General features: G+C 37.3%; 1 protein-coding gene across 6 annotated transcripts in view; it reads right to left on the bottom strand.

Annotated features, from left to right (window-relative positions):
- The window catches only part of ERICH1 (glutamate rich 1), a 97,780-nt gene that overhangs the window by 20,968 nt on the left and 60,831 nt on the right, over nucleotides 1–15,981 (bottom strand). For 4 of the 6 annotated variants that reach the window (XR_010372330.1, XR_010372334.1, XR_010372333.1 and 1 more), the window contains exons 4-6: nucleotides 8,838–9,215; nucleotides 6,201–6,395; nucleotides 1,506–1,687 (exon numbers count right to left, since the gene is read on the bottom strand). Coding sequence is in view for 1 of the 6 variants with exons in the window: in XM_064447958.1 (XP_064304028.1) it covers nucleotides 1,614–1,687; nucleotides 6,201–6,395; nucleotides 8,838–9,215 (647 nt within the window). In the remaining 5 variants the exon portion in view is untranslated. Of the gene's footprint in view, nucleotides 1–190; nucleotides 406–1,116; nucleotides 1,688–6,200; nucleotides 6,396–8,837; nucleotides 9,216–15,981 lie in introns of those variants that run through there. The other 2 variants (XR_010372331.1, XM_064447958.1) reach the window with 2 other exon arrangements.

Below are 15,981 nucleotides of genomic sequence, written 5' to 3'. Positions count from 1 at the left end.
AGGTGTCCAGGTACACCAGCCTTATAACATCCCTCACCACAGTCACTCGAGTATCAGGAAATGCAGGCACTACAGTTGTTTGTATGGTCCTAATTTGACCTGGTTTGTATTTGTGTTTCAAAATACTGTCTTTAATTACATTATCTCATTTATTTTTTCATATTCAGCGTACAGGACAGATGATGCTTACCTAATGAGTTGCTGTATATCTTTTTTGTGTGGTTCCTAGGCCTCATTTACCGCACAACATTCAAACCTTAATCTGAGGATGAAGCGACTAATTTTCTGTGGTGTCTGTCAATAGAGTATCTACGTGCTTCACATTCAAGTGATATTTTCTTCATTCTCCAGATCTGGGTCTGAGGCACAGCATCTCAGTGAAAAGTCACAGCTACAGTTCTGTCCCTATGTGTTAGCAAGTCAGGAGCATTAAAACAGGGAACAGTTTCCCCACTGCAAAGTCTGGTTTAAATATCTTTCCTAGCAGAAATAGACCTAACTGAAGCTCTCCAGAGCTCCGTGCAGCTGCCTTAGCCATAAGACCATTTTTTCTGTACCTGCAATCCTTTGGCATGACATGGAACCCTTTAACTTCTTCAATTAAAAAGTCTGATTGTTATTTTATTCCACTTTTTTCAGCATCACTTAAAACAATGCCTTGCAATAGGATATATCAGGCAATATAATAAAATAAAACCCACACAATGTATATATAGTCTCATCAGTAATATACCTCCAAGCACATGTTGGAGGAGGTAAACATGTTGCCCCTGTCCTACTGATGAGGAAGCTAACACACTAGGATATGAGGAATGGTTTCCTCTGTATCACCTATCAGGTGAATGACTCAGCTGAGAGAAGAGCCTCTCACTTATGACACGTTTTTTTTCTCCAGGATTCCAAACCATTTTACAACCATAGATATTATATTCTGTGTCATCTACACATGGATAAATTCAGTTGCAGAAAGACTACACAGTAATCAGCCCCATAATTATGCAGTGAAGCCCATCAGATTGTAACAGGCTGGACCGTGGAATAGTTCTGAAAATGCCATCCAAGTTTCTGCATAACTCTAAACAATACCTACATGGGCCACATGTAGAAATTCATCTCTTTCCACAGTTTAGTAGTTTATTCAGCAAAAATACATTCCTCAGCCTTATTGTTGCTTAAATTTAAATATAAAAATATATTTCTGTTTTTCAGGTAAACTGATATATATATATCACACGAACAAGAAAAGTCAAGAAATAAAACTTCCACAATGGAATGATTGGTTTATAAACAAAAAAAACCACCCCACCACAGTTCTTAAACAAAATACTTGATACAGACTTTATCATTCCCAATAAGTCCTACAGTGAAACGTACATACTAATCCAGCTGAAGACTCAGGCCACACAGCATATGCGTATTCTTGACCAACCAAACAAAAATCAGATGTAGTTATACCCTGTTTATTGTCTTCTGGAGTTTCTAACACAGAAAATAAATTCATTTACCTGAAGGTGTAGAAAATGTATTGACACTGCTCTTCCTGAACAATTGCTACTTGATTTAGAGTTTGTGTATTAAATTTTAACCCTGCACATATGGACACAGGCAAGGCTTTATTTCCTGTTCTTCACAGGAAGGATATCTGTGATCCAGTAGTGGAACAGAGACGTGGCTATCTTGGTATGATCTGAAACAAAGAAAACACATTCCTCCTGAAATACCTCTATGACATTTCTGAACATTAAAGAGAGAGACTTGTGTGGACATCTGTTTCCATTCAATATTAGCATTTCAGTAAAACCAAAGCAGATATTGGAGCTTGAAGACTAATACATATGAATTTCTAGATAAACAGGTGCATTTTCTTTTAGGTCAGTTATTTGTATCAGAAACAATTTTGGTTCTATGTTTTGAAATGTCCTATTTGTTATGACTCAATAATTCAGAAAGAAAGGAGATTGAAATGACGTGATCATATGGGTAAGTCTAAAGGTGTGCAATCTTCACTTTTTTCTGTCTGGAGAGTAATTTCACATATTATTATTTAACTTACAGCAGCACCTAGAAGCCCCAGATGAGAATGAGTTGTCTTGTACAGACAGCTGCATTAAAGCCTCAGAAATGCCATGGCTTCTGTCTTAATTCAGAGACTATATGTGACTTTATTTATTTTTAACGACAGGACTTTCTACAGTACTTATCACATAATATCACATTTAAGATGATCTATAATGTTATGCTAATATAGCTTGCACATTTAATTTCCTTTTCTTTGAATGTTCATTCAAAAAAAAAAAGTTACATTTAATAATTTTAGAGCCTCTGTGTATCCAGGCTGTGCATTGTTGGCACACAGTAACTCTATTACTTTTGGTCTGCAAAACGTACCCCTTCCACCCCAACAACGGAGACTTCTTTAAAGGACAACTCTCCAAAAAAAGGCAGTAAAAAGAAGCTTCTAGCTTTTCTGTGAGTGATAATTTCCTAGGCAACAAGGGAAGAGTATATTTGAGACTTGATACTAACCAACAAAGGGAAAATGTTAATAGATAATGGAATGGAGTTGATGAGTAGAAGCTGAATGAGTTCATAAATTAGGAGATAATGACTTTTTTTTTTAATTAGGCGATCACCTATGCTTTAATAATTGATGTGAAATGAGAATTAAGTGGCCCTCATTTTAAAAGCTACAGTTTCCAACAGCAAATGGAGCATTACTTCCAGTCACAGCTCTTCTCCTTTGCCTACTGAACTGTGCAGGATCATGAAGGTGTCTGGCTTCTTTTTGCAAATGGCCACTGACTTTCTGACAGGGATCAGTCAAGCCCCATCACAAGAAATGCATGTCTAGTTGGCTTCTAAACATTCTTTTCCCTGCATTTATAGAAGAGGTAAGTACTTTTTGTTAAAGAGTACCAAAATAATGGAAACAGTAATCAGTCATTTTGGGTTTTTTTACAGTCTGAGAATGATGACACTTTAAAGAGCCATGCTCAAACAAAAACTCTTGACCAACTGCAACCTTATACGACTGCTGAAGTACAAGGTCAAAGGTAACTCGATGGAGTAACTGGAAGCACAAAACACAAGGTAACTTGATGGAGGATGACAACCAGACAGAACCACCAGTATCCCTTAACCACAGAGATTTTCTTCTTCAAGTACATTTTCTCATTTAAATGAAGGGTGAAGGATAATACCTGCAAAATTTTTCAGACCCTACCACCAACCTCATTAGACCTTTCTTTGATATGACGGCAAACAGTGGGATCTAAGAGCTTAAGATAGAATAGAAACATTTTTCTTTGTTTTTTCTTTTTTCTTTTGTTTGAACCATGATTCCCAATCTGAATAACATGCTAAGACGTGTGAAGAAAATACCAAAACTTGGTCTTGAACCACTGTTTTTCAATTTGTGGTCTGCAGACCTTGGGCTGCTTTACCATAGCTTTACTCTAAAGGGTCTGTAAACTAAGAAAAGCAAATTTATCACCAGTAGGCATAAACATGCCAAGTGGCACTTGGTAGCCCCAGTGGAAAATTGGATTGTACTGTAACATATTTATCAGGAAATAAAAGATAGATAATGGTATGCTTACTTTGTAAATTTTACTAATGGAGAATGTGCACTTCTATGAAAAAGATGGCTCACTCCTCATTTTTTCCCTACGCTTTCCTTCCTTGAATTAGAGACAAAACTAAACGAAAAATAGCACCCATTATTATTCCTTTGATGCTGGCATCTTAAGTAGAATCATAACCATGGGAAAATGGGTTAACATATTGCTTCTTGAACTAAAAATAGGTTTGTTTCGTAAAATTAATACACCTTGCTAAAATTAAGAAAAAGTGTTTTCCTCATGTCACGTTAATAAGGAATTACCTTTTCTTCTAGTACATCATACCCCAGTAAAAATAAACAAAACAGAAAAAATATAATAATAATAAAAGACTACTACGATGTGCTGTACATTTTCATCTTTGTAAACAGCCCTAACCTGTTTCTGTAACAAGAACTTGAATTTGCTGAGACAGCAAGTTTTTACAAAAAGTCTTAACTTTTATCACTTCTTCATTGGGAATGAAATCTAAAATTTAAAAAAACTGGGCAAGATGACCTATTTTTGAGCCCAAAAGTAGGAAAAAGAATAATTAAAAGCCTAATTCAAGGTAAAATTTCAGAGCACTGTATTCTTATTCATTGAAATTCCTGAATTACAAATATAATGTATTGTTAAACTCTGCTGACGCAAATTAATATCTAGCCGGTGTTTAATTATCCTTTAATAAATCATAACAATGTATTTTCCTCTTTCTTATGTTGTTGTACTTCATGAATATCAAATCAACTACTATGGTTACACCACTGTGAACTCGGAATGAGATGTGAATTGAGCCTGGAGCGACAATAGTTACTGGGGTGGGAGGAAATTAACTGGAAGAGTAAATAATTTCAGGCTGTATCAGCAGAAACAAATGAATTTTTTAAATTCCTCAGAAAATGGTTTTCTGCTTTTCTAAGTGACAAATACATACATTGGAAAATTAGAGTAGTTGCATGGAATTGTTTCTAACTTTTCTCTTCCGTCTTCAGTTTGACATTTCTGCTATATAAAAGTAAACAGAGCAGCTTGCCTCAAGGCTGCAAAACCCAACAGAATTCCTACTGTATTGAAATTGAATAGAATCTGGATAAGGCCTCTAATGTGGTCACTTCAACTGTCCCATTTTGATTTAATCAAGAGAAGCTGAATTAGGTCATTTAATAAAGGGCCAATACCATTACCACTATTCCTGCTGAGTCCTACCTAATTTGCAAATGTGTATCACGTCCAATGATACTATCTGATTATAATCAAGATCATAGAATCTAGGCTTGAAATTAATTATTGAATGCACAGAATGATTTTGTTCCATGTGTATGTGGATACTTCAGATCTATCAGAACCTTAAGGGCTGTCATACTCCATATGTACACTTTGAAGAATACATATGCAAGAGCGTCCTTTTCAAAATTTATCAGCTATGAACTCTACAGGCAGGAGATCTCTCTTTTCTGTGTTTTTACAATGTGCAGCATGCAGTAGGCTCCAGTCTTGACTGGGATCTTTAGCCACTACAATGCAGTAAATTATTTAACGATGTTACAAGCAGTAGTCTCTTCTTTGAATGTTATTGCTAAGCTATCATCTTATTAACTCTGTCACCACATTACTACCAGCTCAGTCGTTACACTTCAAAAGACTTAGAGCACTATCCAAAATGGTTGAGACACTCTCATGCAATAGCAAGGGCTCTCAACACCGATTAAATTCTCTGGGAGGCAAGAAAATTCAGCACATCATCTAGATTTGGCTGATGCTGCAACAAATGTACTAATGACAAGTAACAATGACTGTTTAAATGAAGACTACTTGGAAAATGACTTATTATACCTTCTATGGGCTACATGCTGATCCTGCATTCACTTGAGGAACTGTTAACTGTCCAAGAAGAAATTCTACTGAAATTATAGGGGTTATAACAGAGAACAAAAGGAGCATGAATGAAATCAGACTTGTGCCTCAGGGATGAAAAGATTTAGAAACAGAATAATTTTTCTTTTTATGAATGACTTTATAATATAATTTTTATGAGTGACTTCACATTTTTACATAATCTACAGTATTTTTTTGAAACTTAAACCAGATGTTCATATTTAAATGAAAACAAAGCTTTAATCAAACTTTGGCATGCAAAATCTATGTGTTAAAGAAGCCACGTAGGTGACCATGAAGAAATGAAATAATGGGCTTTATCGATTCTTATGCATGTAAAATTAATCCTTAATTGGATAAGTGAAATCTCCAAGATAAACAATTCCCATAATTTAAAAAGTCTGCAAAGAGAATGTGTTAAAAATATGCCTTAAACATGATTAAATCTTAAAAAAGGTAAGATTTAAAAACTATTGTTTTAAGAACCTGAATGATCTTGTACTCCATAGCTGCTGCAAAGTATTGAAAGTTCCTGCATCGATTATAACCAAACAAGAAACAGGGAAAAATCACTGTATTTTTGGTGGGAATTATACTTATAAATCTTGTGGTAGTATATATTTACCACTATATAATTATTTACAGCTTCCTAATAAAATAAAACTCTGTGACAAATCTGAATTTTAATCCACACAAAAAAGAACATCAGTGAATGGTACCTACCAGGAGGCATCATGGATTGTTCTTGGAATTGTTTCAAAGCATCCTTCAATCTCTCAATATCCTGTAGCAATACAAGGGATTTCAGCTGATGCAGGAGAGTCACATCTGAGGGAGAGATGGTGCGAGATTCAAGATTCTGTAAAAGCTCCTGGGCAGTTGTTGAATTTACAGCAGGATCTGTGCCTTCTGATTTATCTGGAAAAACAATTGGAAAACCACGTTAAAAATCCTCAGTGAGCACAGAGAATTTTCTTAATCATACTTTATTTTCAAAGACAGGATCTTCCTTTTTAGTACAAATTACAACCAAATATCAGGTACTAAAGAGCAGCTTGCCCCTCCCATTTTTCATTAGATACTCAAACAATGATAAGAGGGGAAAGTATCAAATTCAAAAAGTAAAAGGGATAACAGGATTCATAGTGACAGGAATGCAAGGAGAATCTAAATTTTCAAGATCAGCACAGGAAGAAGGTGTGATGAAGAAACTATACTGTGGCCACAGCATTGTGGCTTTGCTTCCTACCCACTGTGTATTATAAAAATGCACACACATGTGGTGACAGGGAAGAACTCTGTGGAACTACTGTAAAGCACTTCTGGATGCATCCAATTATCTTGTTATTGTACTTTTACATTTTTATTTAAAAAGCAGATATTACAGCATGCAAGACAGCAAAGACGTACATTGTTTCTAGAGTACTAAAGCAAAATTCATTCTTCCATTCCAGTAACAGTGTGTAGTCTGTCCCTTTAACCAGAATCCCTTTAATTCTTCTGTTTTTACCAGGAAGCCAACTGAGAAGAACAGATTTTTCCCGATTCAGCTTTCCAACATAAGTACAAGAAGTATAATCCGATGTGACCGTTTGAAAATGCTGCTAAAAGCAATGGCTTCCAATTTTATCTAAAAAAATGGGGAGTGTTAAAGTCACTCAACTATAAAAGGCAAACAGCATAATATCAGATCTATATATAAACTGGGATTTGCCTAACAAGAAAGTTAGTCACACTCTGATCTATTGATGTGACATCTCATCTGCAGATGAACTTGCTTTTACCTGAGAATTTCTCTCTGGACTGCAAGGTCCTCACTGGCTCAATGCTCCAACCTGCAGGTTTGACAGCAGGGCCAGTCAGTCTGGCTAAAACCACTAAAAACCACTAAACCACTGCTAAAACCTGAACTTGACTTCTAGGAAAGCTGGAAGCTCAACACTTTTTCTTAAAATTCAACATGCAACACAGCTGTGGATAACTCACCAGGCTTCTGTTCTGGGTCATATATTAACAGTAGAACTGTGAACTGAGTTTATGATCTTGCTCAGTTACTCTGGAGTTACACTACCGCAAATGCATGCATTTTAGCTTACTTAGCCATACACTGAAGTAGTAAAGTTTTTATTTTTGGTGATGGAAATACATTTGCCAGAAAGTAGGATGGATTTCAAATGCTAGGCTTAGTAAGAAGACCTGACACAGCAGAAATTTTTTAACAGTAAGCGAAGAAAATTCTATGTATAAATCTTGAGAAAAAAATTAACACGAAATCCCTGATGTAATCTTAACGGGGTTTTAAAAGTAAATCTGTAGTCAAAGATTAATTTTATGGGACTAGGAGCTGACAGCTCTGACTGAAGATGCACTCATACAGGTAGGTAAGCTGTTCAATATTCCTCATTCAGCTCCACAAAGACAGTCAAGGCCATGCACTTTGAAAAAATGTCACTGCTTTTTTTCCAGTTTTACAAGACAGTTATTGTTTTAAAACTATGTTCTGAGCTGAGCAACTAAAGAACACACCAGCTTGCCCTTAAGAATACATATTTAATTCTAGATGATACCAACATAATCTGGTGTATGTACACACATATTTACTATACTTAGTATTAGAACTACATTCTCTCTGAAAGGCATTTCTGACATAAGTGACATACAAGCAGCTTTTTAGGAAGGCAACAGAAGAAACATACAGTAGGAATTTCTCTGGTTTTAGTGGCCAGGTGAACATTCAATAGGCCATCAGGGATTACACCTGTGCAATTCTTTTTGAAGTTCTATGGAATGTGCACTGAGTATCAGCTCACGTTCATCTTGTTCACAAGTGCTCTATGCCAATACACTTCCCCAGTGCCAACAGTATCTTCCCCTTTCCTCTTGGATGCTGCCTCATATATTACAAATAAATCCCCTCCTGGGAAGAACAACTTTCTGAAAAGTAGGTTGGTTCAGAGATAGTAAGCACTAAAGTAGTTTAGGATAGCAGTTATTGACCTCATTTGAAGCCCTCTGAAGGCAAGTAATCCTTCTGGATGTTTGCTTGCAGAGGAAAGAAGAATTTGGTCCATTTTAACCACTACATTTACCCCAATGTTTTAAAAAAAAACCCAAGGAATATTAGGTGTATTTTCAAAGACAGAGAAACAAAGAGATTAGGACTACAGTTTTTAATATTGTGGAATCCTACATATTCATGTACACACCAGAAAATGGGAGAAATACTAAGTACTCGCATGCCTTACTGAGTTCAAAAGAGACACTCCTCTATTAGATTTGGCCCATTCCACAGCAAGAAGCGCACATCTATTTTCCCATAAGTTTTTCTCATGAAAAGAAAGCAGCAAGAGTGGTACATACTGTCAGCAAAATAAATTTGTTGTGTTGCCTGCAGGAAGTCCAGGATGCTATCTGCCTTTTCATCTATGTCTTTCAAGCCTGCTGCTTCTTCTCTGTTGTTTTTGTCAGGCTGATATGTAAAATCCACACCAGCAGTTTTTGTTACCAAGCCAGCTGCTCTCATTTTTTCTTTCTGACGCTTCTTTTTCATTTTCCTCTTTTTGTTTTTGCTTATTTTGGGACTGTCTGTCTGCTGCAGCTGTAAATTATCTTGAACAAGAGTCTCTTGCATTCCAGACTCTGCTTGTTCTCCATGTAAATTATTAGAGTTTTGCAAACTGTTCTTTTGTTTCTTCCTTCGAATGCGCTTTCTCTTGGTTTCCCCTTGATATTCCTCCTCTGCAGATTCAAAAGAGACACGATAGTTGTAAATAAGAAGATCAGTAATAAGCATTTTGGAACTGCACACAGTGAAATACTACTCCCTTCACGCTCTGGGATGTCTGAGTGGCTCTAACCTTACTTTTACACTTAGAATGCCTTTCAGTAATACAACGTCAAAGCCAACTTTTCTGAATGCATTGAGTAAGAAGACAAGTTCTTTTCCCTTCTGCTTTCAATAAAGACTGTACTCTCCTTCACGCTACATACTTCATATCACATTTACTTTCTCAAGGCAGATAATATGGTTCTATACAGAGAGTGAGGTCAGAAGAACCACCAGGGCAAAAACCAGCATGGGCAGGTTGGGAGACATGGGTTGAGAGAGGTCCCCCCAGAGCCCCACACCACCAGTTGGTAGACTTGACCAAGAAGGCCAGAAGAATGCTTGTAATTCACAATACAAGATAATAGTGCTTATATCGATGATATCCCTCCGCAATAGTGCTGTTCCCTTAAAAACACCAGGCATCTGTTTCTGATTATTCTACTTTTTCCTCCTTAAACATCCTTCTCCTTTGGGATACCTTACTGCTAGCTCAGCTTTGGACATCAACTTTATAGGGAAAGCATGCAAGGCACCAGTGACCTTGCCAAGTCATCTCTGATCTTTTTAACAGCTGGTCTTGGTTCTGTCATTCCCTTGCTACATTTTAACTTCCTTACTAACTAATTCTTCAGAAGGCTCAAATGTCAAGGGAAAGAAGTCCCTCTTGCTCTCCAAGACAGCTTTCACGCTTTTTACTCAGATCTTATCCCTGTACACAAAGCCAGAGTTCTAAAGTCATCTCTGAGCCTGAACTGCCTCTCCCACATGCTCACTTCTGAGTGTAAGCCCTCCCAGATTCTGCCAGTGTTCCCTTGCTAGTGCCATCTTCCTTTCACTGCATTGCTGCTGAAGTCCATATTCGTGCCTGTAATAATTCCTGTCTAATTAAGTGAAATTCTCTCTGTCAGGGTCTAACAAAATCCTCATGTTTAAATATCATGGAGTGCAATGACAGTGTTATTCTAATGTCTTGCTCTAGAAAGTTAAGCCATTTATCCTTCCCTCAGCCTCCACCTGCCTGTTTCTAAATTCCTCACAGTGCACTGAGCTCAGTGCTCTTATTCACCTGGTTTTACACCATCCCCTTAGGGTCAAAGAATATTTGTTTGGCTGGTGTAATGCAGGAGATACACCTGTAGCCCAACGCTTGTTTCCAAATGACCTGCATAGTCTCCTGAACTGCCTCTGACATTCTCAGCTTGTTCAGCTTTCTCATCACTCCTCCCCCTACCAGTCTTTGCCTTTATTTTCTCCATGGTTGGAGGCCCTCTCATTTCTGTTTCTTTTTCTGTCTTGAACTCTGTCAGCTCTGAGCCACTTTCTCTCTTTAAATATCACTACAAGATTTTTAGTTCTTTAGCTGACAGATGACTCACTGCAAAGCAATTTTCCATACTTTCTATGAAGAAGACTGCATAAAAATAAATTTGCTGTATTGTAATTGAACACCACAGCATGTTAAAGACACACCAAACGTCACCTTGTACCCACACTGTGGAATGTTTCACACGCATGGTATTTGAGCTAAATATCTTTATACATGATTTGGACATATGGGATGTGGGAAAAATAACGTCTGTGTCATCCTGTAGGAATAAAATATCAGAACTGAAGGCAGATATGAATGGTGAAAGATGGTATAAACAAATCATCAATGTTTCATCTAAAGATCTAATTTGGATTTTCATGGGAGTGTTTGTGTTATAATAGGTGAATTTCACTGTAAACATAGGTACATAATTCCATAAAATTTCTCAGCCCTCTGTTAACCCCAACCACTCTGTTTGCTAATAAAGCTACTCTAATCCGTGCTCCCAGCAAAAGTGGCCTGACGTGCTCTTTAAGCATCCAAGAATCACTAAATCTCAGCAGAACTACAGCATGTTATGCAGCCACGCACCCTCAACTGGTTTGAAGCCACTTGAAAAAAAGTGGTGCTGAAGGCAGAACACAGCTTAAGAAAACTGATGTTTTGAGTCAAATCCAAAAGTTTACTTAGTAGCTCAGGACAGCAGAAGGTTTGAAGAGACCAGCGTGAAGCTGTCAAAAGGCAGAATGAATGTAGTCTTCCCATGTGTATGTTATTAAGATAAATACCCAGCTGAAAGGAGATCAGAACTGTGCTGAGTTTCCTCCAACACAGAAAACAAATCAAATACAAGACTTTACGTAGCTCTCTTGAGGAGTTAAACTGGCAGTCTTCTAGCAGTTTTTGTCATTCTTTGACCCATATTTTAATATCTTTTTAGTATCTACTGCTCCACGTGTGGGAGCTACTAGTGATTCAAGATCAGGAACTGATGAAATTAGATTTTGACAAATGCAAACCAATGCACACAAAAGGGATTAATTTGAACAACTCGCTGCTAGGGTTAGAGGGAACAGTTATCAGCTCTGGAAAAACCAAAACAAAAGCCAGACCTATGCATCAGTATGGAAAGCTCAATGAAAACATTTGCTCAGTGGGTATAAGTGATCAGAACAGCAAACACCTTGTTTGCATACAGAAGAGGATAGACAATAACAGGGAAAACATTCCAAAGCTATTATACAAATCTGTTGTACTCTTCAAGCTCGTAACACTTTTTTCTTAGCATAATCCCAGCACCACAAGACTTTGGCAGACAAGAGGAGGACTCTCACAAAAGTTACCAAAGAAAGAAACTCCAAAAGGATTTGTATGATTTGACTTGAAAGAAAAAGTACTAAAATGGGCTCTGTTTCTGCCTCCTCATGCAAGAACAAGGTGACATCTAATTAATCTGAGCAGTTTCACAAGCAAATAGAAGAAAGTAAATACTTGTTTTACAAATGGTACAGTTTGCTTGTTGAATTCACATGTGTGTGTTATGCACAGGAGCCAAGAGCTTAATGGGATTCAAGAACTGGTTGTTTACATAATCAGGTAGCCTTGCTGGCTATAACAGCCATGCTAAAACACAAATAAGAGTTGTACAAGAAATATAAACCATAATGTTTAGGTCACAGCCCACACAATGATCTTAACAAATGAAATGTTCAGTGGGATTCACCTCCCACAACTTTAGCTGTCTGAAAAGAAAATAACTTAGTGCATACTTTGACCTATGCTCCCTCTGATAAACCAAGCGACACTAGCATCTTCACGAAGCAATTCACCTCATCCTAAATAAGCTGGGATGGAAGAACACCCTGAAGGTCTTCATCTCTCTCCGTCTTCCATTAACTACAAAGAAAATGCAGACAATGAATTTGGACTAGATGCTTGCAGCAACTGAGAAGGATTAGTCTTTTAGAAAAATTAACAGGAAGGTGCTTCCTAACATGAATCTGCTTATCAGACTGATTTTTGTTAATTAACAAAATCCATTGTTTTATGAAAAAAACCCAAACAACTTTTGACTGATTGGATGCATTTCAAACAAATAGGGAAGCCTGATGAAATATCAATAGATATGAATTTAGTTCCAATAATTTTTCCCACTGACTGAAAAAGATTGTTATGTCAAAGCAGCGTAATTATAACAAATGCAAGGAACATATACTACACACGAAATCTTAGTAAGGTGTTGAATACATACTTAAGAAACACTGATAGGAACATCAGCTTTCAGACCACACTAACTATAGCCAAAACTGCAGCTACAGCTTGTCCTAATTCCACAAGAGGTAGTGATTCTCCTCCTTCTGTTCTAGAATGGCCTGCCACACCTCTCCCTCCTAAGATCCATCTCTGCTCCACAAGTGGCTTAGTTTATCCCATAATCCAATTATCCAGAAGCAATTATCTTTAACCTGTTTAGTCTGGACTTGGTGCCCTCTCAGACTGAGCCAAGTGGCTTCCAGACAGAATGCCCACATGCATTTTCCAGCCACGGTAATAATTTCATAAGCATTTATTTCAGCCTAATAAGACGACCCTCCTCAGGAACCAGTTTTTAACAGAGTTAAAAATAACTGTTTTCTTTGGGTTTTTTTTGTGGTGTTCTCTCCCCCCCCCCCCCAATTATTTTTAGTCTAGATTACTTTCCCAATGCAGTTTGCCATGCAGCTGCACAATCACACAAGCCTGACTGACAGTATGATACGGAAGTGGGAATGAGTACCCTGAAAAGGAAAGTCAGCACCAAGAGAAAAAAGTCATCTTCTACTAGCCTATCTCATCTGGTCTGAATCATTAAAAAGTGTCCTCCGTGCAAACTGCATGGCTCCTAATAGAACAGAGGCAGAAATATGTCAAAAAAACAGACTTAAAATGAAACAGAGGACCCAGTTTATAGATACTGCTTATTAAATTTTGATAATGAAAAGTCAGCATATCCAGTTTATATCTTCAAGGACAAATAGAAAATAAAATAATAAAAAAAATTTACATCAAGACTCCAAATAAGCTGACTTTTATTTATTAACTTCTATTATATTAGCAAGTTATTCTGTATTCATCACCAGGGCAGCTCAAGACACAAAGAGATTAAATATAAATCTTAACATAGGCTAACAGGAACAGCTGACTGTTCCTCCCATCCAGACTAACCATCAGCATGAACACATTGCTGGCAACTCTGTGACTGAAAAGATGAGCTTCCTCAAGTTTATCCGTATTATTTCACTCCTTCAGACAATGGCAGATGGAAACCCTCAAACGTTCAGGGTAATCATCGTACAAGACAATGGAAAATGGGAGGCTAGGTACTGAACTGTCTGCAAGTCTAAGGTATACAAAGTTCCACAGCATGCCAAACTGAAGTTTGGCTTTGAGTATCTGAGAATAAGCTCATACTAGAGATTTTTAAAAATCAGGCCCCTAAATATTATTAGAACAAACCTTTAGAACAGCACAATATAACAAAAAAAAAAAAAAAAGATAAAGCAGACTGAGGAGAAGATAGTCAAACAATATCCTCTGAGCTTTAGAAATCTCCTCTGTAATGTGCTCATCATGGCTCAAGTATGGCAGCCGGCTCCCCTGCTCATAGACCAAGTCCCACAGTAAGCTTCCTGGATGTTGTTCATGGTAATTTTGTTCTTTTGCTCAGCTGAAACAGGACATGTGCCTCTCCTGATTTTTCATCCAGTTTGAACTCTTCTCCCTGATACACTGGATGGATTTTCCACAGTGTACCACGCAGTCAGCGCAGTGGAATTTAACTTTCATTTAGGATGTTGCAAGGGAAAAAAAATGTTATTTTTAGTCTCAATTAAGATATCAGCAGCTACAATTTGGCCAGGAGTGAAAAGCTGTGGCTAAGGAGTGCAATAAAATGTAATGGTTCACTAGAATAAAAGCAATACTGAAACGATCTCAGGATCACAAGATGAGGTTAATATTTTTACACTCTTGCTTTCAAAAATTGTTTCAAATCATCATTTGAAATCAGAAAAAACCCACTTCAAAGGTTTTAGTAATCTACAGCACTTTTGATGTTGGAGAAAACTGTGAAAGACTGGAAGTTGTGTAGGAAAGGGACAGTCTTTTGTTTGTTCATTCATATTATGTTTGTATACTCACAAATGATGAATTCATCTCAAACTGGCAAATGTTGCATATACGCTGCCTACCACAACTGAGTACTACTTCTTGGATTTAAAGCAAATCCAATTAACAGTAACAACAAAGCTAAGTAAAGGCAGATATCATGGTCTGCAATAGTCTTCGATGTTAAATGTTTATCTGAGTGTATATATAGAAAAATTTCTCTTACTTGAAAGCTATGTCAAACTTCTCCCATAAGAGGACTGCACTTGGTCACAACAACCACCTACCAAGTACTATAACCTGCATCAAACAGTAGCCCTACACTGCATTTGAGGTAAGGCAAACTTTGGATTTACCCTAACAATTGCCATCATTTTATTTGCTTTCTGACTGCTGCTGAGCACTGAAATGTTTTCACAGAGCCATTTATCATACTGTAAAATTTTACCCCTGTTTGGTAACAGCCAGCTCTGGGCACACCATTTTGCAGGTGAATTTTGACTGGTTATTTTTCCCTAAGTACATCACTTCAGAACTATCCAAAATGTGTTTCACCTGCCATTTTTGACAAATCACTCAATCTGAGAAGTGTTGCACCCAGCTCTTGCCTTCAGTTCAGTTGGTACCTGTGTAGTCATCAGGAAGCCTTCACTGTTCACTCTTTTTACTTGACCACCTATCAAACACAAGCCTCCAGTTGTGACCTCCCTGTTTTGGGAACTGCTGCATTCTCTTAATCTACTTACCTGTTCTGGGACTTTCCCTTTCACGCTATGTCTGTGTGCCCCTTTTGGTAAGGTGCTTTATCAAAAACTTGCCGAAATTCAAGGAAACCACATCAGCTGTAGCACCCTTATCCACATATTTCCTGGCTCTTCAAAGAATTCCAAGATATGTGTAAGACACTCTGTTTGCAAACCTCACATTTCCTTTCCCATGCAGATCACAGGTTTTCGGGCAACCACTAATCTTATTTTGCATTATAATTTGTGCTGAACTGCCTAAGGCAAACAGCAGGATTACATGCCTACAGTTCCCTGGATGATTTAAGAACTGTTTAAAAAACCTAGCATTACCACTATCCAGCCTCAAAGTGTCTGATAACAAGGCAATGTTGAAAAGCAAGTGGTTATGCATCACTGTCAGTAATGTGGACAATTTTTTTCCTTGAATTCTTTCAGAAATTTTAGGTGAATAAAATATGGTACTGGTAGTTTTAT

Source organism: Phalacrocorax carbo, chromosome 3, assembly GCF_963921805.1.
Source record: "Phalacrocorax carbo chromosome 3, bPhaCar2.1, whole genome shotgun sequence".
Classification (NCBI taxonomy): Eukaryota; Metazoa; Chordata; class Aves; order Suliformes; family Phalacrocoracidae; genus Phalacrocorax; species Phalacrocorax carbo.
Note: the sequence above shows the minus strand (reverse complement) of the source record. Positions and strands in the feature narration are given on the sequence as shown.